Raw genomic sequence first — 27,689 nt, 5'->3', positions numbered from 1 at the left:
TAGGTTAGCACCGTTTTGTGAATCAAGCCCATAGAATATTCGTGCTTTCTTGTTTTAAGTCAGGGCTTATTTAGACGAACACTACACACAGACTATACACTTGCTTATCTGTCCATCTGCCAAACAAGTGCCACCTGCCTCTGGACAACAAACAAACAAGTGCAAAAATGAATAGCAAAGAATGGGCTTGATTCATTATTAGTAATGTGCTGAAACAGTGCAAATTACCACTTCTCATGCAAGCTAATAAATTAGCGCGACTTAATGATGCCTCAGGGCAAGCTGCGCGCACTAGTGGCAGCATAGTGTACGTTACTTAGCACATAAGATCTGTTCAATTGCCGCACGGTAGTGACGTATCGCTACCGCGATACTTCACTAGCATGGCTGACGTTAATTAATTTGTAGCCGCCGTGCTAGTGAAGTATCGGGGTAGCAATATGTCACTAAGGCACGGCAATTGAAAGGCTCTGCCGTTGCTAAGTAACTAATAATGAATCAAGCCCCATGTCTCAAGCAGGGGTCACACCTAATAGAATCGCATGCGGTTTTTCCGGATGCTGAATCACACCAGATGTGAAAGCCCATGTTAATCAATAGGCTAGTTCACATTTAGGTTCCTACAGGGGAAAAAAAAAAGAACTTGCTACCTGCGCTACTTTTTCGCACACCGCGTGTGATTCCTATTGGCAACTGTCAGTAGCTGACTATCCGCTGATTTGCAGGTAAAAAGTGCATTAAAAAAGAAAAATTATCAGCTGAAATAACTGAGAACAGAAGTTGATTAGCAACCCAAAGCATTGCACTGCATCAAACAGTGCAAGGCTATGGTTTCATCGTTTTTAACAGATTTCCTGCTGGAATCTACTGAAAATCTCTGTGCTGTGTGTGCTCTCAGAGAGGAATTGATTGTTCTGCCATATCTGGCAGCAATCTATAAGTGTCCAGATATTCTGAAACCCCCCAATAACGAAATAAAAACACGCTAAAAAATCCTACTGATTGAGGGTAAACTGACATATTATTGTAACGATTGGTGTCAGCACGCAGAGAGAATCCGATTATTGGTGATCTGCAGTATCACCAAGAATGCAGATATATACCTGATTATTGATGATCTGCAGAATCACCGATAATACAGATATATTGCTAACCTCTGGACACCTATATAGTGTGAGTGTTTGGTGCAACAGTAATAACTTTTAACCTCCTTGCCGGTTATCCCGAGCTCAGCTCGGGGTAACCTGCCGCGGAGGATTCCTCAGGCCCTGCTGGGCCGATTTGCATAATTTTTTTTTGTTACACGCTAACTAACTTGCACTTTGCTAGATGCGTGTAACTTACGATCGCCGCCGCTCCGTGCCGATTTGCCGCAACCCGCTGCATCAGAGGGTGCCCCCCCGAGACCCGTGCGCTGCCTGGCCAATCAGTGCCAGGCAGCGTCGAGGGGTGGTTCGGGACTCCCTCTGACGTCACAACGTCGATGACGTCGGTGACGTCATCGCGCTTGTCGCCATGGCGACGGGGGAAGCCCTCATGGAAATCCCGTTCAGAACGGGATTTCCGGATGGGCATATGCGCCGGCGGCGATTGGCGCATACAGGGGGACGCCGCAGGGAGGGTGGAAGCATGCAGCTAGCGCTAGGCTAGCTACATGCTAAAAAAAAAAATGCAAAAAAACACCCTCCCTGCCGTGCGCAGCAAATTTTTATAACGGCAGGGAGGTTAATGAGGACCACCCGAGGAGCAGGTGGTCCTTGGCAGTATGAGAAATACCTCCCTTTAGAAGTGCAGAGATCTTGCAGCAGCCTGAGACATCCAAGGGGGCGGAGTCCCAGGCTGAGTAGCAAGAAGACCCGGTGGCTAGTGACCCCTGGAAGATGGGCGTCACAAGCAGGTCTGGAGAATAACACAAATGATAATACAGTTCCCTAGTCTTGGGTGCGAGGTCCGTGGTCTCAGCACCCTGGAACTAGTCTGGAGAATAACACAAATGATAATACAGTTCCCTAGTCTTGGGTGCGAGGTCCGTGGTCTCAGCACCCTGGAACTAGTCTGGAGTATAACACAAATGATAATACAGTTCCCTAGTCTTGGATGCGAGGTCCGTGGTCTCAGCACCCTGGAACTAGTCTGGAGTATAACACAAATGATAATACAGTTCCCTAGTCTTGGATGCGAGGTCCGTGGTCTCAGCGCCCTGGAACTAGTCTGGCGTATAACACAAATGATAATACAGTTCCCTAGTCTTGGGTGTGAGGTCCTTGGTCTCTACACCCTGGAACTAGTCTGAAAAATAATACAATGATAAACAAAAGTAATCTGGCTCAGTGTGACTTCCCAGGTCCTCCTGGTTCAAACACACTGTAGGATCTGACTATGGTCTGAATGCTTTCACGTAAGTGTTCGCAACGGCAGAACAACCAGCAAATGACAAGCAAGCTGTATATATAGTTGCAGGACTCTGCCGCCCCGCCCGAGCCACTCAGCCAATCAGGAGTCCAGCAGGAATCAGCTGATCATCCGTATCAGCTGATACCTCTGCTGCTCTTATAAAGGTCCTGACTTCTGGCGCGCACGCGCGTAGCTCTCCATCCATCTGTGTGAACTAACAGACCCAGCCACACCAGACGCATGCTGCCGCGTGCAAACTGCCGCATTGGACGCGGAAACAGCCGCCTTACTGCCAGTACATACGGCGGCTTTTCCGCGATCTCTCACAGTTATGCTTCACCAAATCCTAATAAAAATGGTCATGCTGAAAATTGTTTAACTGTTGTCAGGTAAACATATAGGGCCCGATTCAATTCACTTTTTTTCCTAAAGCCTCATACACACACTCAACAGCATTCTTTTATGCAGCACAATTATCAAACAACTTTTGTTGTGAAACAAGTTGAACAACCAAAAAAAAGTTTTCTCCTTGGTGATATCACTTCTTCTCAATAAAATGCCTTTTAAGCCATTAGTAGTTAACCATTTCTGCCGCCCGGACGTGAAGCTCACGTCCGGGCGGCTGCTCTGCTGTGGTGTCGCGCTTCAGTGCGCTCCCGCACGCGCACCCCCACGTGGTGTCCCCTGGTAGCCCTGAGATCAGTGAACGGGAACATGGTTCCTGCTCACCGATCCGTGTCCCCAGCAGAAAAACCGAAACGCTCTTACTTGAGGCTTCAGTCTTTCTGCACGTAAAAATTTCCGCATCCCCCTTACGGAAGCACAAGGAGGGAAAAAAAATTCAAGGTGGCCATCTTGTGGCCAAATAGTAAACCTACATCTACATATTTTTACATTACAATTTACACATATAATAACATTAAAAATTAACTGTTTATTTCCCACACCAAAATATTACCCAAATACAATTTTTAATGGGAAAAAAAATTACAATAACCAAAAAAAAGACATAAATAGTTACCTAAGGGTCTGAACTTTTTAAATATGCATTTGAAGGGGGTACACTACGAACATTTTTTAACTTATAAGCTTGTAAATAGTGATGGACGCAAAACGGAAAAAATGCACCTTTATTTCCAAATAAAATATTGGCACCATACATTGTGATAGGGACAAAATTGAAATGGTGTCATAACCGAGACAAATGGGAAAATAAAATACATAGGTTTTAATTATGGTAGCGTGGATAATTTTAAAGCTATAATGGCCGAAAACGGAGAAATCATTCGTTTTTTTTTCAATTTTTTTCTTATTAATCTTGTTAAAATGCATTTATAAAAAAGTAATTCTTAGCAAAATGTACCACCCAAAGAAAGCCTAATTAGTGGCGGAAAAAACAAGATATAGATCAATAAATTGTGATAAGTAGTGATAAAGTTATTAGCGAATCAATGGGAGGTGAAAATTGCTCTGATGCATAAGGTGAAAAATCCCTGCAGGCTGAAATGGTTAATATAAGTGAAGATACTTAGAATAATTTTTATGCACAAAGGTGTGTTACTGCTGGATCCACACACCTCTGTGTCTTGTCTGTTCTTCTGCTCGCTCCCCCAGTGCCCATAATCACTCCAAGAAATGGAGGCTGATAGGAGTGAACACTACAGCAAGCCTGCCTCTTCCTGTCTGAAAATGTGACTTCAGCCAAAAGTTAAAATTTTCAATAGGTGAATATGGCGCCCGGGGGGGGGGGGGGTTGGGGGAAGGGGGGCATGAGAAGAGGAATTGTAAGTGGTGTAGCTTTGAAACTAAAGACCCCAGTGTAATGTTAAACTGGGCTCTCTCAAGCCCTCTATTCATAACAATTGATGTAAAGCGCTAAAACCTGCCAAGTATAGCTGCAGCATCAAATACGTTTATGCAGAGGAAGGCAACAGTGTTAATTATTAGCATTATTTAAAGCACATATAAAGGTGATTATTAGCAGCATAGCACCAATGAAGAACCGATACAAGTGGTTAACAGAGGACTCCTGGGAAGGCCACTCTAGTTCAGGGGCCCCAGGGCTGTCACTTCTTCTGGATCCCCTGTTGCTAGGCCATTGTGTAAAGGATTGTTGCAACATAGGTAGTACTTGGCAGTGTGAACATCAGCTCTGCTGATAATTAACTGCATTTCAACTCCTCTTTCCAGCATAGCAAAATGCACAGAAAACATGCAAAGGTAAAAAAAAAAAAAGATCAGCTCCAGGATCCAGGATTATTGTTTAGTTTTTGTTTTGGATAAGGCTCAAAGTAATTAGAACCTGCATTGAGATTTTACTGCTGTTTTTGTTGACCATGAGGAGATTTTAACTTGCTTCCTGTCCCTGTAACTTGCATGACATTCATTTTAACTCTGATAGTCTCGGGCACAGGGAAGCACGCTAGACTCTAAATATGATCCAACTCATTCTAATTTAAACAAAATTGCTGATCTGTCGCATTAAGATATTTTGAATTCCTGTAAATCAAAGTATGTGTGAAGCAAGTACCATACATTATTGTTGCAATTGGGAGGAAGCTACGACATGTTTAAAAATTTTCTGAAACGGTCACCTGATTCAAAGTTACAGGAATACAGACTACAGAATTTATTTTTAATGAACTGGCCTGCCCTACTCTATACAGTCCTTTGAGGTTTTCCTGCCAGATGTTATTAATGACTATGTACAAGATACATGAGCTTATGTGGTTACTGCAGTGAAGGTGACTAAACTCTTTTCTTCATGGAAAACAGGGATTTTAAACAATCCCTGTATTTCATTTAAATTAATTTGATATGGTTGTTAAACTTTGTTGTCACAATCCTCCTAGCACTTTCTATCAGGTATATAAATGCTGAATATACCTAGTACCTACTACCTAGTGTTGTATTGACAGCTATTTTACAATGCTGGAAAGCATATTCTGTTGAAGTGGTTTAATCCTTCAGCGGAGCTCCGTCATTCAATGGGGATGTGTGTGCATTAGCGCGCGATCCTCTGCAAACCACTTCCCCAGGACATAACGCAAAGAGGCACTAGCCTCTCTACATTATTTCTTATGCCATTAAAAGGCAACTGAAGTTAGAAGAGTATGGAGGCTTCCATATTTATTTCCTTTTAAACAATAACAGTTGCCTCCTGATCCTGTGTCTCTAATACTTTTTGCTATATACCCTAATCAGGCATGCAGCAGATTAGGTACTCTAACTCAGTGGATTCAGGTTTTACTGGATTTGCCATATGCTTGTTCCAGGGTTTTGAGTCACACTACTTACCGTATGCCAGATGATTAACAGAGCTGCCAGGCAACTGTCATTGTTTACAAGGAAATAAATATGTCAGCCTCCAAATATCTCTCACCTCAGGTTCCCTTTAAGCAAGGATAGTCCATGAGCTTCTAAAGAGCAAAATGGTATATGTGGGAAAAATGTGGCTCATGGAATGTAACAGAATATGGGAACTTTGGTTAGTAAATAGAGACTTAAAGGAAAACTGAAGCAACAGGGCTATGGAGGCTGCCATATTTACTTCCTTTTAAGCTATCCTGCCGATCCTCTGCCTCTAATACTTTTATCCATAGACCCTGAACAAGCATATGTAGATCAGGTGTTTCTGACATCATTGTGAGATATGGCAAGATTAGCTGCATGCTTGTTTCTGGTGTGATTCAGACACTACATCAGCCAAATAGACCAGCAGGACTGTCAGGCAAATGGTATTTTTTTTTAAAGGAAATAAATATGGCAGCCTCCATACTCTTCTAACTTCAGTTGCCTTTTAATGGCATACGAAAAAATGTAGAGAGGCTAGTGCCTGTTTGCGTTACACCTGGGGAAGTGGTTTGTAGAGGATCGCACACTAATGCACACACATCCCCACTTGAATGAATTTACCAGCCACGATCGCCGCTATTAGACTGTCAGCTGTTTATTTACATTGTACAGCACTGCGATCCATAGCAGCGCTGTACAGCCGTGACATTCGGCTGTCCCCTGGAGAGGCTCAGAGAGTGATCGGCTCTCATAGGCTGATTCCTATTAGAGCTGATCACTGTGATTGGCTGTTGGGGAGAAGGGAGGGTTAAATAAACAAAAAAAATGAATTTTTATAAAACAAAACCTGGTCTCTAGGGGGGGAAGGCTGTGGTCCTGTAGTGGTTAAAGTGTTTGGATTCTTAATAAGAGTTTGTAACACTGATGGAATTTTACCAGTTGGTGTTATAACTATGACATTTTTCTTTTACAACAAAGTCTACACAGTATTAGTGTAAGGCCAGATTATTTGGAGAAATCCTTGATGCTTGAAAAAATTGAGGGCAAAAGAAGAAGAGGACAGCAGAGGCTAAGATGGATAGACATCATAAGTGAAGCTATGAACATGCCTATGCAACAGCTGAAAGAAGCAGTGACTGACAGACACATCTGACATCCAAAAGTTCAAATCCTACAAAGAGTTGGAGGAGGATACACAATAGTTGCACTATTGATCAGTGTTCTTCCCACAATTTTTGTGGGTGGCATAAAAAAGTACCCGGGTGGAGAATGATGAAGGAATGCAGGAGCAGAACTTCTCTGTGCAAATCTGCTTACAGCATAGGAAGAGTATGAGGAGGTGAGCCAATGACAGCCGGGAGCTCACCAAAAGTAACCGGGTGGAGCACCAAGCTAAAAGAGCCTGGGAAGAACACTGAATGTTGTGGCAGAGATGATGAACAATTTTTTAATCACTGCAGTTATACGTTAAGGAATGCTACCACAAAGAGATGAAATACCAAGATGTAAGTAAACGGGCACTAAGATTAGAGAGGCAATCACACATTGTATACCTTTTAGGCCTGGAACCCGCTAGCAGTGCTTTTATTCATGAAGCTTATTTAGAATATTACATATTTACTTCTGTAAATACATTTTAGTACGTATGTCTTACATTTCTAAAGTACAATACAGACATATTGGGGCCATTTATCAAGACCAGAAAAAATAAAACACAGAGCAACTGCCCAGAGCAACCAATCAGATTCCTAGTTTCATTATCAGCGGGACGCTGACTGGTTGCTCTGTATAACACCTCCAGTCTTCCATGTGACTGTCTTGATAAATCATCCCCACAGTGTGATAGAATATGTCTCTATAACACCAATGCTGCATTTGGATTTCTATAATTTATTTGTCATGGTTCCAGGTAGGATTTGTCATTACACTGCATGAATAACATTACATAAATGAATCAATAAAATAGTTACCATAAGCTAATTGATATTTTTTTCAGCTAAGCTAATGAATGGACAGTTGTGATTAGCTATGCATTTAACTATGGAGAAAACAGTTTGTAACCTTGAAAGTATTTAGATGCTATTAAAACAGAAGGCTGACGTGTTATCTATCAATTACTGACTATATGAATGCATTTCTGATAAATCACACAGATCAGATTTTGGAATAGACCCCCAAAGACTGTCCATAATCGTTACGTTTAATAAAAGACGTCAGCACTCACATTTCACTTTCAATGTATCAGTGCTGCTGTGGAACTAGTCCTATCTGCAATGCATGTCCAGTGAAATACATCCTTTTGCCTTCATTGCTCTGAAATGCCTCAGGGTCCCTTCACACTTGTCCATATTTGTGCAGTAAAACACATGCCATTTTACTGCACCAAAACCCATTTGAAAGAGAAATCACATTCATTTCCATGTAGCTGCCTCACATAGATTTTAATCAACTACGGTACATACATTTTTAAAGAACAGGATATGCAGCAATTCTGGATACAGTAATGAAGATTTTCAAAGCCATAAGAATAAATTGTAGGTTTATACCAAATGTGTGTTAAAAACATACATAACAGAAAATCACAGGGTATATTAATTTCATGTCTGCAAGAGGTTCTGTCAGCTGATACATATTTCTGTTTGGTCAACAGGTGTTTGTCAAATCATGACAAGCACCTGATAGACCAAATAGACGTACGTGTGTGTGTGTGTGTGTGTGTGTGTGCGTGCGTGCGTGCGTGCGTGTGTGTGTGTGTGTGTATACACATTAGGTTTTTTTTGGCAAACATGATATGTGCATGGGAGGAGAGAGGTGGCATTGTCCATATCTGTGGTAATATATATTTGATTATTGATTACACATGAGTATTTCGCAGGACCTTTTTTACGGTTATGACAATTGGGAATTTTGGTACAATTGCTCCACCTTTTTTCCCTGGTTTCCCACTGATTACAATCATGTAAACTCGTCCATAATGCGATGTATATAGAGGCTGCCATCTTTATTTCCTTCTAAAAAAAACGATTCTTCTTATTAGTGATGAACTTGAAGTTTGACTTACAGTGAATTTTGTGCTTTACGGGAACTGAAATTACCCTGTACTTAACCAGCTCTCTGTACAGGGTTAATCAAATTGGAAAAGCTAGTAACTGATTACCTGACAGTTAACTGATTGATCAAATTGTAAGATAGTCAGTTAATAGCCTTCTAAAACTGATTAGCCCTGTGAAAAGTTACAGATCAGCCCACAGTAATTTCTGTTATTGTAGAGTAATCTTTAGTCCAAATTATCTGATTTAGTGAGCTGTTGCTCTTGATGTGGGATTTGAGCCCTTTGGCAAGGGTTTGAATCCCAGCTCAAGCCAGTATGTAAAACAGAAAGGAGTCTTTGGTCAAGGCTACCTAATGATCCTGGTCACCCATAGAGCGTGCCTTAAAGAGAAACTCCGACCAAAAATTGAACTTTATCCCAATGTAACAATTGTGGAATTATTTCCGTGGCCAGCGCACAGGACGCACGCTGACACTACGGAAATCATCCACAAGCGTGTAAATTGAGAGAACCCAGCTATGGTGCTATGCACCTGTAGAGGGAGATTCCCACCGGCAGATGGAGCTGTGGAGTGCAGACGAACACAGCCTATGCTCTGCCACAGAAGCCAGATGGGAATTGTACGAGTTGAAGCAATGCAGGGCAAGATCGCCCTCAAAGAGAGAGAGAGAAGACAGATACAGAATGTATGTGTGTCCACCAATCTAGTCGCCACCCAGCGACGGTGAACACACAACAATGAAAATGAAGTGAGAACGCAATCGCCAGCGTGGCGATTGCCAATAGTGACACAAGACCGAGCAGGACAGAGCACGAGAGTAGCAAGAAGGCACAGCAAGTAACAGCAATAAGAACAACAAGGAAAATAACAAACGCTAACTAAACGCGAACACCGCACTCATTCGCAACAGCGAACGCGTTTAAGCACGATCACCGCGCGTTAGGCGCCCAGTGATAAGCGAGCCACCCTAACTAACCAATGTCACACAAACACAAAATAGAGAACGTGAACGCTTGCTAAACGGTTACCTCACCGAACCTACAGCAAGCGTTCGTATCAGACAAGACAAACAAATGGGGCTACCAGTAGCAACCGCTGCTCTGGCTAGCACCCCCAAGGCAGAATACAGAGAGAAGCACTGCCACTACCACTAGGGCGAATGCAATCCAGACAGATGGAGCAGCCAGTAGCAACCGCAGCTCTGGCCTACACTCTCAGACAGACAGAACGATTTCCTGTCGACCGCCGCTGGCGACAAGACAATCGAGACAGAGAGACAGTACAGGGCAAAACAGATAATACAACCTGACTGCACTAGAAAGGATGCCTAGTGCAATCCCAAGGAACTACTCTAAGATAATCTTTAGCAAACAAGCAAGGCTGATACTCTAGGAGAGTTTAGCAGGAACAAACCTTCATGACCAGCAAGGGATTCTGGGAGAACAAGGTATTTATACTGCAAGCCTCCAAAGGAGGCAGGTAGACAATTTGCATGACAAGTGTATGCAAATTCCTCAGCAGAGCAACTCTGAAACTTGCAAAGAAAAGACAGGTCTCTTTTCCAGAGACCTGCAGCCCTCAGACTTAAGGAATGGTCAAACAGCTGTCTGCCTGTGCAGACAGCTGAGCGGTTCATTACACCCAATCAGTAGCTGATACCCCCTTTTACATGAGAAATCTATTACTTTTCACAAACAGACCATCAGGGGGCGCTGTATGATTGATATTGTGTTGAAACCCCTCGCACAACAAACCCCTCCCACTAGAAAAGTACGTACTTTTTTTGGCAGTTTTCTGTCTGTGAACCTTGTTGCATTGTGGAAAATAGTTGTTACAGCTGTTTCCAACTGCCAAAAACCATGCAGCAGCTACATCACCTGCCAACACTAAAATGTTCACCGGAGTTCCTCTTTAAGTGGCTGCAGCTCTGGTGCTTGAAGTCCTCCAGGAGGAAAGTGTGATATAAATATTCTATGCCTTGTCTTGTAATTTATTGTAGAACAATCTTTAGTCTAATTGTAGTTTTAATTCCAGCTTCTCAATCACTGATCTGAAATTTGTTGATCAGATGATCTGCAGCAGGTCTAATTTCATTGGCTGTATACTTGCCCCAGGTGTGAGTAATTTATGTCCATGCATAAAATAAAGTTTAGCTATTCTTTAAATTCTTCTTGTTACCTCCCTTTTGCGCACAATGGAGGGGGCAGAGCGAGGGAGCCTTTTGTTGCACTTGGGCGAGATGATACTGAATGCCTGATCTCTCTCCAATGTATCCAGACCACTGTATGCACATTATATTCTCATCCGCGGTGGTCTTTAGCAGCCACCTCGGCTGTGATTAAGTTAATGTGTGTATGAGCCTTTAATGTAAAGTTCCTCACATCCCATTATACCAAACTTTACATTTTTAAATCAGTAGCATAATGGTGTAGTGGACAGCATTGTTGCCATGCAGCACTAGGTTCCCATGGTCAAAGTTGGGCCAGGACACTACAGTGTTCTCCCCAGGCTCTTTTAGCCGGGTGCTACACCCGGCTATTTTTAGTGAGCACCCGGCTGTCATCGGCTCACCTCCTCCTATTCTGTAAGCACAGTTGCACACAGAAGCACCGGCCCTGCATTCTCTAATCTTGCCCCACCCGGCTACTTTTTTATGCCACCCGGCTACTATTCCATGCCACCCGGCTGGAAAAAAATTCTGGGGAGAACACTGCACTATGTACATAGAGTTTGCATGATCTTCCTGTGATTGCACACTCTTAACACTCCAGGTTCTCTCCCCACATCCCAAAAATATACATGGAAGTTAACTGGTTTATCCAAAAATTGATCTTGGTCTATGACAGAGACACAAGACTATGGGAAGGCGTGTTCCTCTGAGGGACAGTTAGTGACATGACTATGGACTCTAACGTTCTGTGGAAAATATCAGCACCAATGATAAAATAATGTACATCTACTCATTGTGTAATGCAATCCAGGTAGGTTAAGTGTAGTTGCCATCAAATAGGTAGTGCATGAATTTAAATAAACAAGTACTGTAACTTAACAATAATGATAATCTTCAACCTAACAAGCGTAATCATGAATCTTAACCTTTCAATAATCCTAAGCCAGTGTAACTAGGAAAACATTAACATTACACTAAACCAAGGACTAAGGCCTCATTCACACAAAAACCACATGCATTGGTGTGCGGTTTAGTGCGTGTTTCAGTGCATTGCGATGCGCTTTTTTTTTAAGCAGAACCATGTATTTACATAAGTTTAAATACGTTTTTTTCCAACTAGGCGTAAAAAAAGCATGCACTTCTATGTGCTTCTATATACTAAAAAAACCACACCCATTCACTTGCAGTGCTGTGCGCTTTACGGTTCAATGCACAGAAATGCATACAACACTACGTTTTTGTTAAGCAGCTCAGCGCATAGATGTGAACCGGGCACATTCAATTACATGGGAAAATCAATGCCTTTCAAAATGCATAGCGCAATGCGCTGTGAAACGGCCCTGATGTGAACAAGGCCTTAGTGTAAGGTTCACACTAAATCCATTACGATGTGCATATGGCACACCACAATGCATTTCAAAATTGGATAGTCAGAGCAATGCACGTGTCACTGTGCAAGGTACCTTGTCGCCAGTCATTTAAAAATTGAGCACAACGTGTGCAGGGTCCAGTACAGCACAGCTCAGTGCACATGATTATGATAGAGTGCAATGCACTACAGAGTCTTCATGACAATGGGTAAGTGCAGATTGTGGAATCATTGCAGCACATTACTATGCTGTTAAACAGCTCTTATTTTTTTAAGTTAGCCAATAAATGGTATGATCCTGATTCAAAACTCCTTGCTGTTACTGATGGCTAACATGTTACAATACTCTACTGCTACTGTTAAACGCCCCATTATACTGCAAGGTGCATAGTGTAAACATAGCCTGATACTAACTACACTTAATGTTAACACTATCCGCATGCACTTTATTGGCCTGAGAGACAAGATTATGCTGGCCTGACAATATCACTGCTGCCTAAACTTCGCTTACTCTCACATCAGGTGGATAAAATGACTAGTACTTAATTGGCAGCAAAAAGAAATTCTCCATGTGTCTATGACATTAGCAGTATAAAATGATCTTTAGAACACCTACCCAGGGCTATGGAGTCGGTACAAAACTCATTCAACTCAAACTCCTCAGTTTATGAAACCACCGACTCCGACTCTAGGTATGAAAATTGCTCCGACTCCAACTCCGACTCCACAGCCCTGTACCTAACTATTAGCATATGCTACGACCTCTACCTAAACTGACAACTAATGTAAACAATATTTTCAAATATGTTTAATAAAAAAGGGAAAGGTTATCAAGCAGTTCTGTTCCATCTTACTCCATGTGTTTAAAAGTGTGCAGTGCTAAGTATGCAGTGCTCAGTGACAGAGTAGAGTCCCACTAAGTATGCAGTGTTCAGTGACAGGGTAGAGTCCCCCTAAGTATGCAGTTCTCAGTGACAGGGTACAGCCCCCCTAAGTATACATTGCACAGTGAAAGGGTAGACTACCCCTAAATATGCAGTGCATAGTGACAGGGTAGAGCCCCACTAAATATGCAGTGCCCAGTGACAAGGTAGAGCCCCACTAAATATGCAGTGCCCAGTGACAAGGTAGAGACCCCCTAAGTATGCAGTGCTCAGTGACAGAGTAGAGTCCCCCTAAGTGTGTAGTGCTCAGTGACAGGGTAGAGTCCCGCTCAGTATGCTGTGCTCAGCGACAGGGTAGATTTCCCCAAAGTATGCAGTGCTCAGTGACAGGGTAGAGTCCCCCTAAGTATGCAGTGCTCAGTGACAGGGTAGATTCCCCCAAAGTATGCAGTGCTCAGTGACAGGGTAGAGTCCCCCTAAGTATGCAGTGCTCAGTGACAGGATAGAGTCCCCCTAAGTATACAGTGCTCAGTGACAGAGTAGAGTCCCCTTAAGTATCCAGTGCTCAGGGACAGGGTAGAGTCCAGCTAAGTATATGCAGTACTCAGTGACAGGGTAGAGTCCCGCTCAGTATGCAGTGCTCAGTGACAGGGTAGATTCCCCCAAAGTATGCAGTGCTCAGTGACAGAGTAGAGTCCCACTAAGTATGCAGTGCTCAGTGACAGGGTAGAGTCCTGCTAAGTATGCAGTGTTTAGTGACAGAGTAGAGTTCGCCTAAGTATGCAGTTCTCAGTGACAGGGTACAGCCCCCCTAAGTATACATTGCACAGTGAAACGGTAGACTCCCCCTAAATATGCAGTGCATAGTGACAGGGTAGAGCCCCACTAAATATGCAGTGCCCAGTGACAAGGTAGAGCCCCACTAAATATGCAGTGCCCAGTGACAAGGTAGAAACCCCCTAAGTATGCAGTGCTCAGTGACAGAGTAGAGTCCCCCTAAGTGTGTAATGCTCAGTGACAGGGTAGAGTCCCGCTCAGTATGCTGTGCTCAGCGACAGGGTAGATTCCCCCAAAGTATGCAGTGCTCAGTGACAGGGTAGAGTCCCCCTAAGTATGCAGTGCTCAGTGACAGAGTAGAGTTCCCCTAAGTATCCAGTGCTCAGGGACAGGGTAGAGTCCAGCTAAGTATATACAGTACTCAGTGACAGGGTACAGTCCCGCTAAGTATGCAGTGCTCAGCGACAGGGTAGAGTCCCGCTAAGTATGCAGTGCTCAGTGACAGGGTAGATTCCCCCAAAGTATGCAGTGCTCAGTGACAGGGTAGAGTCCCCCTAAGTATGCAGTGCTCAGTAAAAGAGTAGAGTCCCCTTAAGTATGCTGTGCTCAGTGACAAGGTAGAATCCCACTAGGTATGCAGTGCTCAATGACAGGGTAGAGTCCCGCTCAGTATGCAGTGCTCAGTGACAGGGTAGAGTCCCCATAAGTATGCAGTGCTCAGTGACAGGGTAGAGTCCCCCTAAGTATGCAGTGCTCAGTAAAAGAGTAGAGTCCCCTTAAGTATGCTGTGCTCAGTGACAAGGTAGAATCCCACTAGGTATGCAGTGCTCAATGACAGGGTAGAGTCCCGCTAAGTATGCAGTGCTCAGGGACAGGATAGAGTCCTGCTAAGTATGCAGTGCTCAGTGACAGGGTAGAGTCCTCCTAAGTATGCAGTGCTCAGTGACAGAGTAGAGTCCCCCTAAGTATGCAGTGCCCAGTGACAGGGTAGAGTCCCACTAAGTATATGCAGTGCTCAGTGACAGGGTAGAGTCCCACTAAGTATACAGTACTCAGTGACAGTGTAGAGTCCCCTTAAGTATGCAGTGCTCAGTGACAGGGCAGAGTCCCCCTAAGTATGCAGTGCTAAGTGACAGGGTAGAGTCCCCCTAAGTATATGCAGTGCTCAGTGACAGAGTAGAGTCATGCTAAGTGTGCAGTGCTCAGTGACAGGGTAGAGTCCCGCTAAGTATGCAGTGCTAAGTGACAGGGTAGAATCCCGCTAAGTATGCAGTGCTCAGTGGCAGGGTACAGTCCCCCTAAGTGTGCAGTGCTCAGTGACAGGGTAGAGTCCCCCTAAGTATGCAGTGCTCAGTGACAGGGTAGAGTCCCCCTAAGTATGCAGTGCTCAGTGACAGGGTAGAGTCCCCCTAAGTATATGCAGTGCTCAGTGACAGAGTAGAGTCCCACTAAGTATGCAGTGCTCAGTGACAGGGTAGAGTCCCACTAAGTATGCGGTGCTCAGTGACAGGGTAGAGTCCCGCTAAGTATGCAGTGTTCAGTGACAGGGTAGAGTCCTGCTAAGTGTGCAGTGCTCAGTGACAGGGTAGATTCCTCCTAAGTATGCAGTGGTCAGTGACAGAGTAGAGTCCCCTAAGTATTAGGTGCTCAGTGACAGAGTAGAGTCCCACTAAGTATATGCAGTGCTCAGTGACAGGGTAGAGTCCCCCTAAGTATATGCAGTGCTCAGTGACAGAGTAGAGTCCCACTAAGTATGCAGTGCTCAGTGACAGGGTAGAGTCCCACTAAGTATGCGGTGCTCAGTGACAGGGTAGAGTCCCGCTAAGTATGCGGTGCTCAGTGACAGGGTAGAGTCCCGCTAAGTATGCAGTGTTCAGTGACAGGGTAGATTCCTCCTAAGTATCCAGTGCTCAGTGACAGAGTAGAGTCCCACTAAGTATATGCAGTGCTCAGTGACAGGGTGGAGTACTCCATCATGTCTGCACCACTATCACACATAGCTGTCTTGCAGAGATTTGGGGTAATGACAGAACACCTGCAGCAGCCACACAGTACATACCAGACATGTGTGTCAAGCTGACAACCCTCAACAGGTAACGGGTGACAGTGACACTAGTACATAAAGTGACTAACAGCAAAGGACAAGGTAATGAAGAGTGACAAAAGCCAATGCAGCTCACCCAGGTAGAGGCGCAAGTCCAGCAGGATGTGAGGGGGTCCCCCATTCAGCTGGTAGAAGAGGGAGCCCAGGCAGAAGAGCAGCAGGGTGGCCATGCAGAAGCCATAGTCTCGCAGGGAGAAGCGCGGAAACAGCCAGTCTTTCTTCGGAGGACCGTGGACGTTGTTCTTGGGGACATGATTGCTGCTGATGTGGTGATTGTTACTGGTCTTCTTCATCATATAATATCCTCCTTACAGAGCCCGGCAGGAAGAGGTCACCCATCCGCCTGGAGATGACAAGGGCTGCTTTCTGGCTCATTTGAGAAGTTGGGCAGGAGTTTGTTTGCGCCTCTTTAAGTCAAGAGATTTTCTTTTCCATCGCCCGGATACTTGTCGAACTGTATTGGCCTCTTTCGTGCTGTATACTTTGTTCCAGCCTGACTCTCTGCACCTCTAGCTCACTCGCTGGCTTCCTGCACTCCGCCTCTATGTGCGCCTGTACTTCCACTATCTCTCAATGCCTGCCTGTTACTGCGCTCCTCTGTGCTTTCCTTCCAGTCCTCCTTGCCCCTCCTACCCTCCTTCTCTCCTCCGCTCTCTCCCCCTTGCCCCTCACACAGCAGCGGCGAGCTGCTCAGCACACTTCTCTCTCTCTCCCCAGCTCAGAGCTGCAGGCAGTATAGGAGGTATGCAGCAGGCTGGCTCCCTCTCTCTCCTCCACAGCGATCCTTATGATGGTTTCTCCTCGGGGTTATTAGAAGTGTGGTGTCAGATTACGATTTGCTTTTCCTCTAAACAGTAGGCAAGCTTTTTTTCCCCTTATGTGCAAGTAGGAAGAAAGTTGTTTTCATTTCTCTCTTTCTCAGTCTTCCCCATCCCCCTTCTCTTGTGATGATGAGTTTTCTTTATTTCCACACCAGCGACCCCTTGGGGCTTCAGCTAGATTCTTACATGAGTAAGGTTCACTATGCAAGAGCCAGGGATGATGAACAGGTACTTTGTGTGAGGCGTTTCTTCCACACAAACTTCAAGGTTAAGGTGGAAAATATCTTATAATACTTTAGTGTGAGTAGTGTAACGAACACTTTTCATAAACATGGCTACGGAAAATAAGCATATGTCAGGGAAAAAAGTCATCAGAAGTTAGTAAAAATTGCATGTCAAAATGATCAGAAAATCCAGAGATGGAGGATATTAAAGTGAAAGGCATATATTTGGCATATATTTAAAAGGGTGCAGGATATTAGTAGAAGAATATCAGTAAATTTACCAATATTCCACTGCTCAATTCATATAGTAAAATATTGGTAATGCCTAACCTGGACTCCACTATTTCACAACTACTATTTGTAGCCGCAGTTTTCCTAGCGGACGGCCCAGCAAGCGCCAATTTAAACAGGATGCGTCTTGCGCCCATTTCAACTGCTCTGAGTGAAAGGGAGGTTAGTTTAGGTTGCTGGCCATTAAGCCAATCTTAACATAAATTAAAAAAAAAAAAATTCAAAAACGGAACTTTATGTAAATACTTCATCAGCCTGTAAGACTGCCAGTGTGCTGCCTCCCTCTCTGAGATGGACGCCAGCATTTGTGCTGATGCCATGTACAGCTATGGGGATTTGGATGTAGTATGTTAGAAAATGCAACTAGCACTGTCTCCAGTATAATTAGCCCCCTTCCGAGCTTGGGTAGTGAGAGGTGTCCCCAGTATAAGTAGCTTACCCCTCCCCCAGTTTAGGTAGTGAGAGGTGTCCCCAGTATGAGTAGCCCCTCCTCCCAGTTTAGGTAGTGAGAGATGTCTCCAGTATAAGTAGCCCGCCCTCCCCCCCAGTTTAGGTAGTGAGAGGCGTCCCCCCAGTATAAGTAGCCCCCCCCCATCCTTAGTTTAGGTAGTGAGAGGTATAGGTGAAGCACCCCAACCCCAGTTTAGGTAGTGAGAGGTTTCCCAGTATGAGTAGCCCCTGCTCCCAGTTTGGGTAGTGAGAGATGTCTCCAGTATAAGTAGCCCCCCATCCTTAGTTTAGGTAGTGAGAGGTGACCCCAGTATAGGTAGCCCCCCCCCCCCCCCTCTGCCAGTTTAGGTAGTGAGAGGTGTCCTCAGTATGAGTAACCCCTCCTTCCAGTTTAGGTAGTGAGAGATGTCTCCAGTATAAGTACCCCCCCATTACCTAGTTTAGGTAGTGAGAGGTGTCCCCAGTATACATAGGCAAACCCAGGATTTTCAAAGGGGTATTCCTGATAGGCCTCCCTCAGCCATGCACAATACAATATAATAATACGGTAGGACATCATACTGGGTACACATAATGCAATTTCCCGTCCGACTGACAGGATCTGACAATTATTTCCTAAGTGTCCGATCTGCTCCCGATTGACAATGGGATCAGTCAGGAGCAGTTTGGATACAGATAATAATGAGGACAGCCGACATTGCTAATGAATGGGAAAGTGAAGCATTCACCCAGCAGGGGCACGGGGCTGTGCTCATACCGGACTCTGTTAAGTTTCCCAGAGCTGCTCGCTCTATGCACACACTGCTGCTCCATGATCTGCACACACACTGCTGCTCCATGCTCTGTAAACTCACTGCTGCTCCATGCTCTGTACACAAGCTTCTGCTACATCCAAAGTCAACTGTAGCAGGGAAAGAAAGGGGGCGGTGCTGTGAGCTGCAGGATACCTGCAGATATTCTGGTGTCTCAACTTCTGCCTGTCCCCAGACACTGCACCGGCCCTAGTCTGAGGGGGGATTCTGGGCAGTTGTAATCCCCCGGTGCGTTTGCCTATGGTATGAGTAGCCCCTCCTCCCAGTTTAGGTAGTGAGAGATGTCTCAAGTATAAGGACCCTCCCTTCCTTAGTTTAGGTAGTGAGAGGTGGCCCCAGTTTAGGTAGTGAGAGGTGTCCCCAGTATAAGTACCCCCCTCCTTCCTTAGTTTAAGTAGTGAGAGGTGTCCCCAGTATGAGTAGCCCCTCCTTCTAGTTTAGGTAGTGAGAGATTTCTCCAGTATAAGGACCCCCCCATCCTTAGTTTAGGTAGTGAGAGGTGTCCCCAGTATGAGTAGCCCCTCCTCCCAGTTTAGGTAGTGAGAGATGTCTCCAATATAAGTAGCCCCTCCCCCCCAGTTTAGGTAGTGAGAGGTGTCCCCAGTATAGGTAGCCCCCCACCCCTGCCAGTTTAGGTAGTGAGAGGTGTCCTCAGTATGAGTAACCCCTCCTTCCAGTTTAGGTAGTGAGAGATGTCTCCAGTATAAGTACCCCCCCCCCCATTACCTAGTTTAGGTAGTGAGAGGTGTCCCCAGTATGCATAGGCATACCCAGGATTTTCAAAGAGGTATTCCTGATAGGCCTCCCTCAGCCATGCACAATACAATATAATAATACGGTAGGACATCATACTGGGTACACATAATGCAATTTTCCCGTCCGACTGACAGGATCTGACAATTATTTCCTAAGTGTCCGATCTGCTCCCGATTGACAATGGGATCAGTCAGGAGCAGTTTTGATACAGATAATAATGAGGACAGCCGACATTGCTAATGAATGGGAAAGTGAAGCATTCACCCAGCAGGGGCACGGGGCTGTGCTCATACCGGACTCTGTTAAGTTTCCCAGAGCTGCTCGCTCTATGCACACACTGCTGCTCCATGATCTGCACACACTGCTGCTCCATGCTCTGTAAACTCACTGCTGCTTCATGCTCTGTACACAAGCTTCTGCTACATCCAAAGTCAACTGTAGCAGGGAAAGAAAGGGGGCGGTGCTGTGAGCTGCAGGATACCTGCAGATATTCTGGTGTCTCAACTTCTGCCTGTCCCCAGACACTGCACCGGCCCTAGTCTGAGGGGGGATTCTGGGCAGTTGTAATCCCCCGGTGCGTTTGCCTATGGTATGAGTAGCCCCTCCTCCCAGTTTAGGTAGTGAGAGATGTCTCAAGTATAAGGACCCTCCCTTCCTTAGTTTAGGTAGTGAGAGGTGTCCCCAGTATAGGTAGCCCCTGCCCCAGTTTAGGTAGTGAGAGGTGTCGCCAGTATAAGTACCCCCCCTTCCTTAGTTTAAGTAGTGAGAGGTGTCTCCAGTATGAGTAGCTCCTCCTTCTAGTTTAGGTAGTGAGAGATGTCTCCAGTATAAGGACCCCCCCCCATCCTTAGTTTAGGTACACGCTATGTAGTGTGGATCGGGGAGGTTGGCCCTAGAGCTGTGCAACCGCAGTCGCGGCTATGCGGACTGCGCAGCCGTGGCCAGAGCAAGCGGCCATTTTAGGAGAGGCAAGAGAGCCCGGGCCGTGGGGTCGGCAGACGGCCCGGGGGGCTAATGAGTGCGGGACCCAGCGGAGCGGTACGGAGGGCGCGGACGGCGTCCTCTGTGCCTGAAAAGATGAGGCAAGTGATTCACTTTTTTTCCTCATTTCGCCTCGTAAGTCCTTTAACCCATTGTCCCTCATGCAGGCTGGGAAAGCCAGAATGCGGAGCCCCGGCTGAGTGGGGCTTCACACCCTGAGCTCTACCAGCCTGCATGATCCATGGCATGGGAGGGCTCTGAGGGAGAGGGGCAGCCGAGCCCTTGTCTAAACCATGGACAAGGGGTTCTTGCCCACCTCCAGTGCCCCAGGAGAAGGTGGGGGTCGACGACACCCGGGGGGGGGGTCTTGGTGTCATTTATGAGTCCCCTTTAAGAACCGGACCTCCTGATGCCTGCCCCACCTAGGGAGAAATTAGTATAGGGTACATAATACCCCTTGCTCATTTCCACAAAGGGTTAAAAAGAAGCCCTGCTCCTTCAGCTTTACCTGCCCTAAATCTACTTATAAGGGTAGACAGGCAAATAAGAGAAATAATGAAGGCTTTTAAATTTATTGTAGCAGATACTTGTTTCAGCCACATCCTCTGGATCTAGTAGCAGTAGTTATCTGGGTAGCCACAGCTAGCAATAACGTAAACCTGTGTAGCTTTTTTGAAGTAGTAAAGATACTTAAGTGTTCGCATAACTCTCACAGACTTCTCTGCTCAACTGCTTTTTTTTTTACTTTTTTTTGGGGGGGGGGGGGGGGGTAGTTACTTTGTCGCTGCATGGTATTCAGAAAGCTCAATTTTCAGAAATGTCCTTAACACATCTCAACCATCCGCTTGCAGATATAAAACAGCGGGGGTTTGGCACTTGAATATGTCCTACTAAGAATAAAATATGAATTGTACTACAAGTCTATTTGTGTACAACCTACAAGTCCATTTGTGTACAACAGTTGCAGCTAAGATATATTGATCTACCTTTATAGTTTTATAAGAACAGATATGATTGTGTGGATGTATAACAAGTTCTGAAACAGTTACCAAGTACCGTTATGCATTTCAGGGAGAATGTGTAGCTTATTCCATGATGAATAATCAGGAATCTGCATTCAACAGCTGACTAATTAGAAAGGCATGAAGTAGGAAAGTAATTCTGTTTACTGTAATATCTCTTCACTTCTAACAGCATTTATCATGGTCTTAATAAAATCACAATGTAGGAGATTTCAGCAGTGATGTCCCAGCATTAATTCAGGAAAAAAATCAATTAACAGTATAAATCACTAAAGCTTTATAAAGTCTTTAAGGTGCTGGTAATGTGGCAATATAGCAGCGATAACTTGCAGGAAGATCATGTTGGTTGACACTTTCTCCCATTAACATCACCACTCTTTTAGAACTGACCAGGCAAGGTTGGCTATGGGCTGGTTCATACTGCAAGAGTTTTTTTTTAAAGGAGTACTGTAATAAATAAAAAAAAGATGGAGAGAGTATAACTTAGAGAGTTTAACTTAGTGAGAGAGAGTTTAACCAGTAGAAGCCCGCCGCAGACGTCCTGTGCCCGCGCCGGGACGTCCCGTACTGCGCCTGCACTCAGCAGGAGCCAGGACGCACACGGCCAGGGTCGCGCAGGCACAGTGGCCCGCAACAGTAACCACTTCACCACTGAGGGGTCTTACCCCTTGAACACCAGAGCAATTTTCACCTTTCAGTGCTCCTTCTATTCATTCGTCTATAACGTTATTATTACTTATCGCAATGAAATGAACTATATCTTGTGTTTTCACCACCAATTAGGCTTTCTTTAGGTGGGACATTATGCCAAGAATTATTTTATTCTAAATGTGTTTTAATGGGAAAATAGGAAAAAATGTGGGAAAAAATTATTTTTCAGTTTTCGGCCATTATAATTTTTAAATAATGCATGCTACTGTAATTAAAACCCATGAAATTATTTGCCCATTTGTCCCGGTTATAAAACCGTTTAAATGATGTCCCTATCACAATGTTTGGCGCCAATATTTTATTTGGAAATAAAAGGTGCATTTTTTTCAGTTTTGCATTCATCCCTAATTACAAGCCCGTAGTTTATAAAGTAACAGTGCTATACCCTCTTGACATAAATATTTAAAAAGTTCAGTCCCTAAGGTAACTATTTATGTTTTTTTTTTATTGTATTTTTTTTTATTATTACAAAAAAAAATAAAAAAAAATTGGGGAGTGTGGGAGGTAATGAGTTAATTTATTGTGTAAAACTAATGTGTTTGTATATGTAAAATGTTTTAGGGTGTAGTTTTACTATTTGGCCACAAGATGGCCACAGTGTGTTTGTTTACATGCGACCTGTAAGCATCCTGAAGGACGCTTACAGGAAGCAGTACGAGGCTGGATAAATCGCAATGATCGCGCTGTTTCTAATAGAAGCAGCGGATCATTGCGGGGGGCTTAGATCAACGAACGGGAATGGATTTTCCCGTTCATTGATCTCCGGGCGAGCGGGCGGCAGCGTGCACCAGTGGCAGGAGCGCGGACATCGGCGGTAGCGCGGAAGGTACGTAGAAATTCGTACCGCAGGGGGGGAAAATGGTTAAAGTGAACCTCCAGACTAAAAATCTACTCAGCAGCACTGAAAAGGCTTGCTGTTTCTATAACAGTTTCATAGCATCCAAATTTAGTTTTTCTTACCCAAACCTCAATTTTAGCTGCACAAAAAAAAACTGCCCGGGCATTTTTCCCCTGATGCTGTGCAAAGCATGATGGGATTTCTGATGTTGTCGTTATCATTCTGCTATTTTTGGGCAAGTTTGTTGTTTTACATTATGAATTTGAGATTTGAAGCCTAGCGCGCGCAGCTGGGAGGGGTGATCAGGACACATTTGTCTCATGCTCCCTGTCATCCCTGTCATCTCCTTTCAACCAAAAAGATGGCTGCCCCCATCAAAAAGATGGCTGCCCCCATGAAATCACAAACATTTGCCTGTTCTTTTAAAAGAGGGTAGGTAAGAGATTATATTACCTATCTATTTTAATTAACATAACTAATGTGACTTAATGACAGTATTTTTGTTTAGGCTGAAGTTCCCCTTTAACTTACTTATGATGCTTTCTCCCTTCCGATGTGCTTCATGTCATGTTCCATCTTCTGACACTTCTGCCTCCTAATCCAGAACCTCCACTGTGAAGGTGGAACTGTCAAAAGATGGAACACAGTGTGGAGCGCATGGGAAGAGAGGTGGTGGCCTAGGAGGAAAGTTACATCCACTTATACTTAAAATTGGTTCATAAAAAATCAGCAGCAAATGCAATAAAGACCCCCCCCCCCCCCTTTTTCTTTCCTTTCCAGGCTATGCCTTACACTTACTGTATTTCATAATGTTGAGTAGTGATGAACTATTCTGCAAGTGGGTTTCTGTAGAAGTGTGTCCTTAACCTCCTTAGCGGTAACCCCGTGTGTGACACGGGGTAAGCCGCCGGAGGGTGCCGCTCAGGCCCTGCTGGGCCGATTTACATAATTTTTTTTTTGCTGGACGCAGCTAGCCGCTATCCGGTGCGGCGCGCGCCCCCCCCCCCCCCCCAGACCCCTGCGCTGCCTGGCCAATCAGTGCCAGGCAGCGCCAAGGGGTGGATCGGGTCTCCCAATGACGTCCCGACGTCGCTGACGTCGGTGACATCATTCCGCCCCGTCGCCATGGCGACGGGGGAAGCCCTCCAGGAAATCCCGTTCTTTGAACGGGATTTCCTGATCGCCTATCGCCGGAGGCGATCGGCGGGGCTGGGGGGATGCCGCTGAGCAGCGGCTATCATGTACATGATTTTAAAAAAAAAATTAAAAAAAAACTGCTGCGCTGCCCCCTGGCGGTATTTTTCATACCGCCAAGGGGGTTAAAGGAGTTATCAGTGGAAAAATGAATAAAGTAAGTGCTACTTACCGGGGGCTTCCTCCAGCCCCAAGCTCCCAGCATGTCCCTCGCCACAGCTCTCCCCGCAGCCATTCGCCGAAGCTCGCTCCCGGTCCCTGGCGATGACGTCAGGCCGACCCCTAGGTCGGCTTGTACTGCGCCTGCGCGAGCGGCGCTGTCAATCACCGCCACGTGGGCCGGAGTGGACTGCGTAGTCCGCTCCGGCCCACGTGGTGGTGATTGACAGCGCCGCTCGTGCAGGCGCAGTACAGGCCAACCTGGAGGTCAGCCTGACGTCATCGCCGGGGCCTGGGAGCGAGCTGCGGTGACCGGCTGCGGGGAGAGCTGTGGCGAGGGACATGCTGGGAGCTTGGGGCTGGAGGAATCCCCCGGTAAGTAGCACTTATTTTATTCATTTTTCCCTTGATAACTCCTTTAAGAGGAACTTTAACCAACAATTGAACTTCATCCCAATCAGTAGCTGATACCCCCTTTCCCATGAGAAATCTATTTCTTTTCTCTAATAGTGCATTCGGGGCAGTCTGTGTGGCTGATATTTTGGTGAAGCCCCTCCTGCAGTGTGATGTCATGTCAGTTTCCTTTCTGTGAACCTTTTTGTATTGTGTGAAAGCTAACCATATCTCTCTCTGTGCATATGTATATCTGTAAAAAAAAAAAAACAACATTTGAGCCTTTCACATTGTTAGTGAGTGTCAGAGGCGTATCTAGAGGGGTGCAGGCATGGCTCATGCCATGGGCGCCACAGCATCATGGGCGCAATGCCTGCTCCTGTCCTGCGCCACCATGCCTACCCCTTTGCCACCCAGTCACTCAGACTGTCACTCAAATCAGATTAATTCTGATATCTTGGGGAACATGGCTTTTTAACTTATTTATGTAGGGCGCACTAGGCTTAGTGTTATAAAAGAGGGAAGAAGAGGAGATATTTCCAAAACAGTAACTTCAGCAATATCACGAGCCAAAAAAACACAGGCAACCATAACACATGTACGCAAGAAAGGATGCTGTTTTTAGTTGGGAAGGGGGCTCTGATGATTGGGGGGGGGCGCAATTTCAGTATTTGCCATAGGCTCTATATTACCCAGATACGCCCCTGGTGGGTGTGGTTATAGATAATGGAAGTTGGTGCTATATAGTTTTTTTCTTGTCTGCCAGTAGTAAAGATGATGACATGCAGGCTCATTGCGGCTCAAACAACATGAATTAATTACATGGAGAATATCAATCATGTCTTGATCTCGCTTCTATTTTTTTTACTTCTCACTTTACAATGTCTTGTTTTTTTTCCACCCTACTACTATTTTTCGGTAAAGTTTCCCTTTACTAATATAGTCTTACCTAATACAGTGAAAGGTTATATTAATGTATGCAAAGCAATGATATGCAAATGGCCTGCCCTTTCCCTAATGTATACACACAAAATGTGAACCGATGTAGTGTTACATTGCAGTAACATGACAGTGTAAATCTTGAGAACGGATTGTGTAATCATAGATAGTAGTGACTGGACAGACTGCAAATGTGAATTTCATGAGCAATTCACTGCAAGTTTCCAGCTGAAAAAAAAAGCTTCATCAGCTAAGTAGTTACACAGATGTATGCTGTCAATAGGGAAGTCACTTTTCATGTGAAATATCCCTACCAGGTCACAAAAGCAACTCAATGCAAAAGTTTAAGTTTAGTTTTAGTGCAGAGTGTGGAAGTATTACAAACAACCGCTGTCCTTTTTTTTTTATTATTGTTTTTTTGCATCTACTGTTTGGGAAATTTTACCTCACTTCCTGTTCTTATTCACAAGAACAGAAGGGTAAGGTAAAATTTTTCAGCAAAAATATAAACCAGTGAAATTTTCAAATATGTTCTAATCCAACCCTTTCTTGCTCTACAAAAAGAGCTGTTGACTTTACTTGATTTTTGGTTCTCTGTGAGCTTTTCACTAGCACAGGAAACGAGAAAAAAATCTCCCAAATACAACCTACACAAAAAAAAGTGCTTTCACACTGCATCCACAATTAAAATAAAAGCTTTAATATTTAATTTTTTTAGCATAACCTGGTATAACGTATTGTGCCGTTTTGCACCAATCAGCGCTCCCTCCAAGGCTGTAACACACGCGACACGGCCATCGGTCATTTTGTGCCCGCACCCACTGAGTTGGCCAGTCTCTGGATCCTTAGTATATGACAACTGCCAGCAATTGTAAGTTGATTAAACCCCTTGCCAAATATCTCATTTTGGGAGATATTCAGGGTATTTTCTGCACTGCTATAAATATAGTGCAAAAACAAATCTGCTTTGGATTTTCAGTTGATAAAAATGCAAAATGCCCTTTGCCCCCCAGTTCTCCAGCAGTGTAACTGAAGTATTATTATTTTGGTATTTCCATTCATGGGAGAAGTTAATGAATATGTTTTAGGATGTATTTTGTAGTCTGCAAACAGCATGTGCACAATATGTGCTTTCAAAGAAGCATGTTTGCAGAAAAAATGAATTTTACCGCATCCTTCCAATCAAAATTGTGAAAAAAACAGAGGGTTAAATCCATAATTATACCCCTTGTTGAATACGTTTAGGGGGTCTAGTTTTCTAGATGGGGTCAATTAGAGGGATATTCAATGGTCTTCTACACTTTGCCCTGCTATAAATGAAGTATAGTGCAAGAAAACTTGCTTTCAATTTTTAGTCTTTCAAAACACAAATACATACAGTTTTTTGTCCCGTGACATCCAATAATACCAAATAGAAAATAAATACAAAAATTTGGTGTTGACACCCCTTTTAAAATATTTTTTGTAATGTGTGGTATTAATTAACAGCAGAATATTCGTATTCCTTTAACTGGTCAGAACACACATCCTTTTTTCTTGTGTAGCATGCAGTTTATGTCTCTTCCTTCTTGGAAGTGTTGGGGGGGTGCGTATGGGTTTCCCGAGGAGTGGCAGCGCCTGGGGGGCTTGTTGGCACGCCATGCCCTCCTCCTCAGCCCCACCATTGGTGTGTTTGCTCCAAGGACATGCAATTTGCACCAACAGGTAAGTAAAATTTGCAAAGGTAGGGAATCTATCCTTTGGGGGGCAGCATGGGTAGTCCCTCCTGGACGATGGCCACATCTGGGGGGGTGTACCGGCCATGTTCTCTCGCACCCCCATCCCTGAAGTAAGTGCAAGTTTGTGCCAGTATTTATAGATAGTGAGTGACGTAGGGCAGATGGTGAGTAGGGATGCTCAAATAGATGTAAATAATTCTGAGATTATGCAGATTTTATGCAGCTTAAAAATGTTGCTTTCTAAGGTGACTTGTTTTTGCCTGGTAAGTTTCTTTCCTGTTGTGTTTACCGAAAGGTACCAGTCCCCATTGGAAGTCCTTTGGTGCAAGTATTGG

At 44.7% G+C, this 27,689-nt stretch overlaps 1 protein-coding gene and 1 long non-coding RNA gene across 2 annotated transcripts in view; one reads left to right on the top strand and one right to left on the bottom strand.

Annotated features, from left to right (window-relative positions):
* The window catches only part of UST (uronyl 2-sulfotransferase), a 337,418-nt gene extending 320,760 nt beyond the window's left edge, over positions 1–16,658 (bottom strand). The window contains exon 1 of the mRNA XM_068231724.1: positions 16,122–16,658. Coding sequence (XP_068087825.1) covers positions 16,122–16,341 — 220 coding nt within the window. The 5' untranslated portion in view covers positions 16,342–16,658. The remainder of the gene's footprint in view (positions 1–16,121) is intronic.
* The window catches only part of LOC137503952 (uncharacterized), a 74,342-nt gene that overhangs the window by 33,975 nt on the left and 12,678 nt on the right, over positions 1–27,689 (top strand). The gene's annotated exons all lie outside the window — the stretch shown is intronic.

This window comes from Hyperolius riggenbachi, chromosome 4 (assembly GCF_040937935.1).
Source record: "Hyperolius riggenbachi isolate aHypRig1 chromosome 4, aHypRig1.pri, whole genome shotgun sequence".
NCBI classification, from domain to species: Eukaryota; Metazoa; Chordata; class Amphibia; order Anura; family Hyperoliidae; genus Hyperolius; species Hyperolius riggenbachi.
This window is presented reverse-complemented; position numbering and strand designations above follow the sequence as displayed.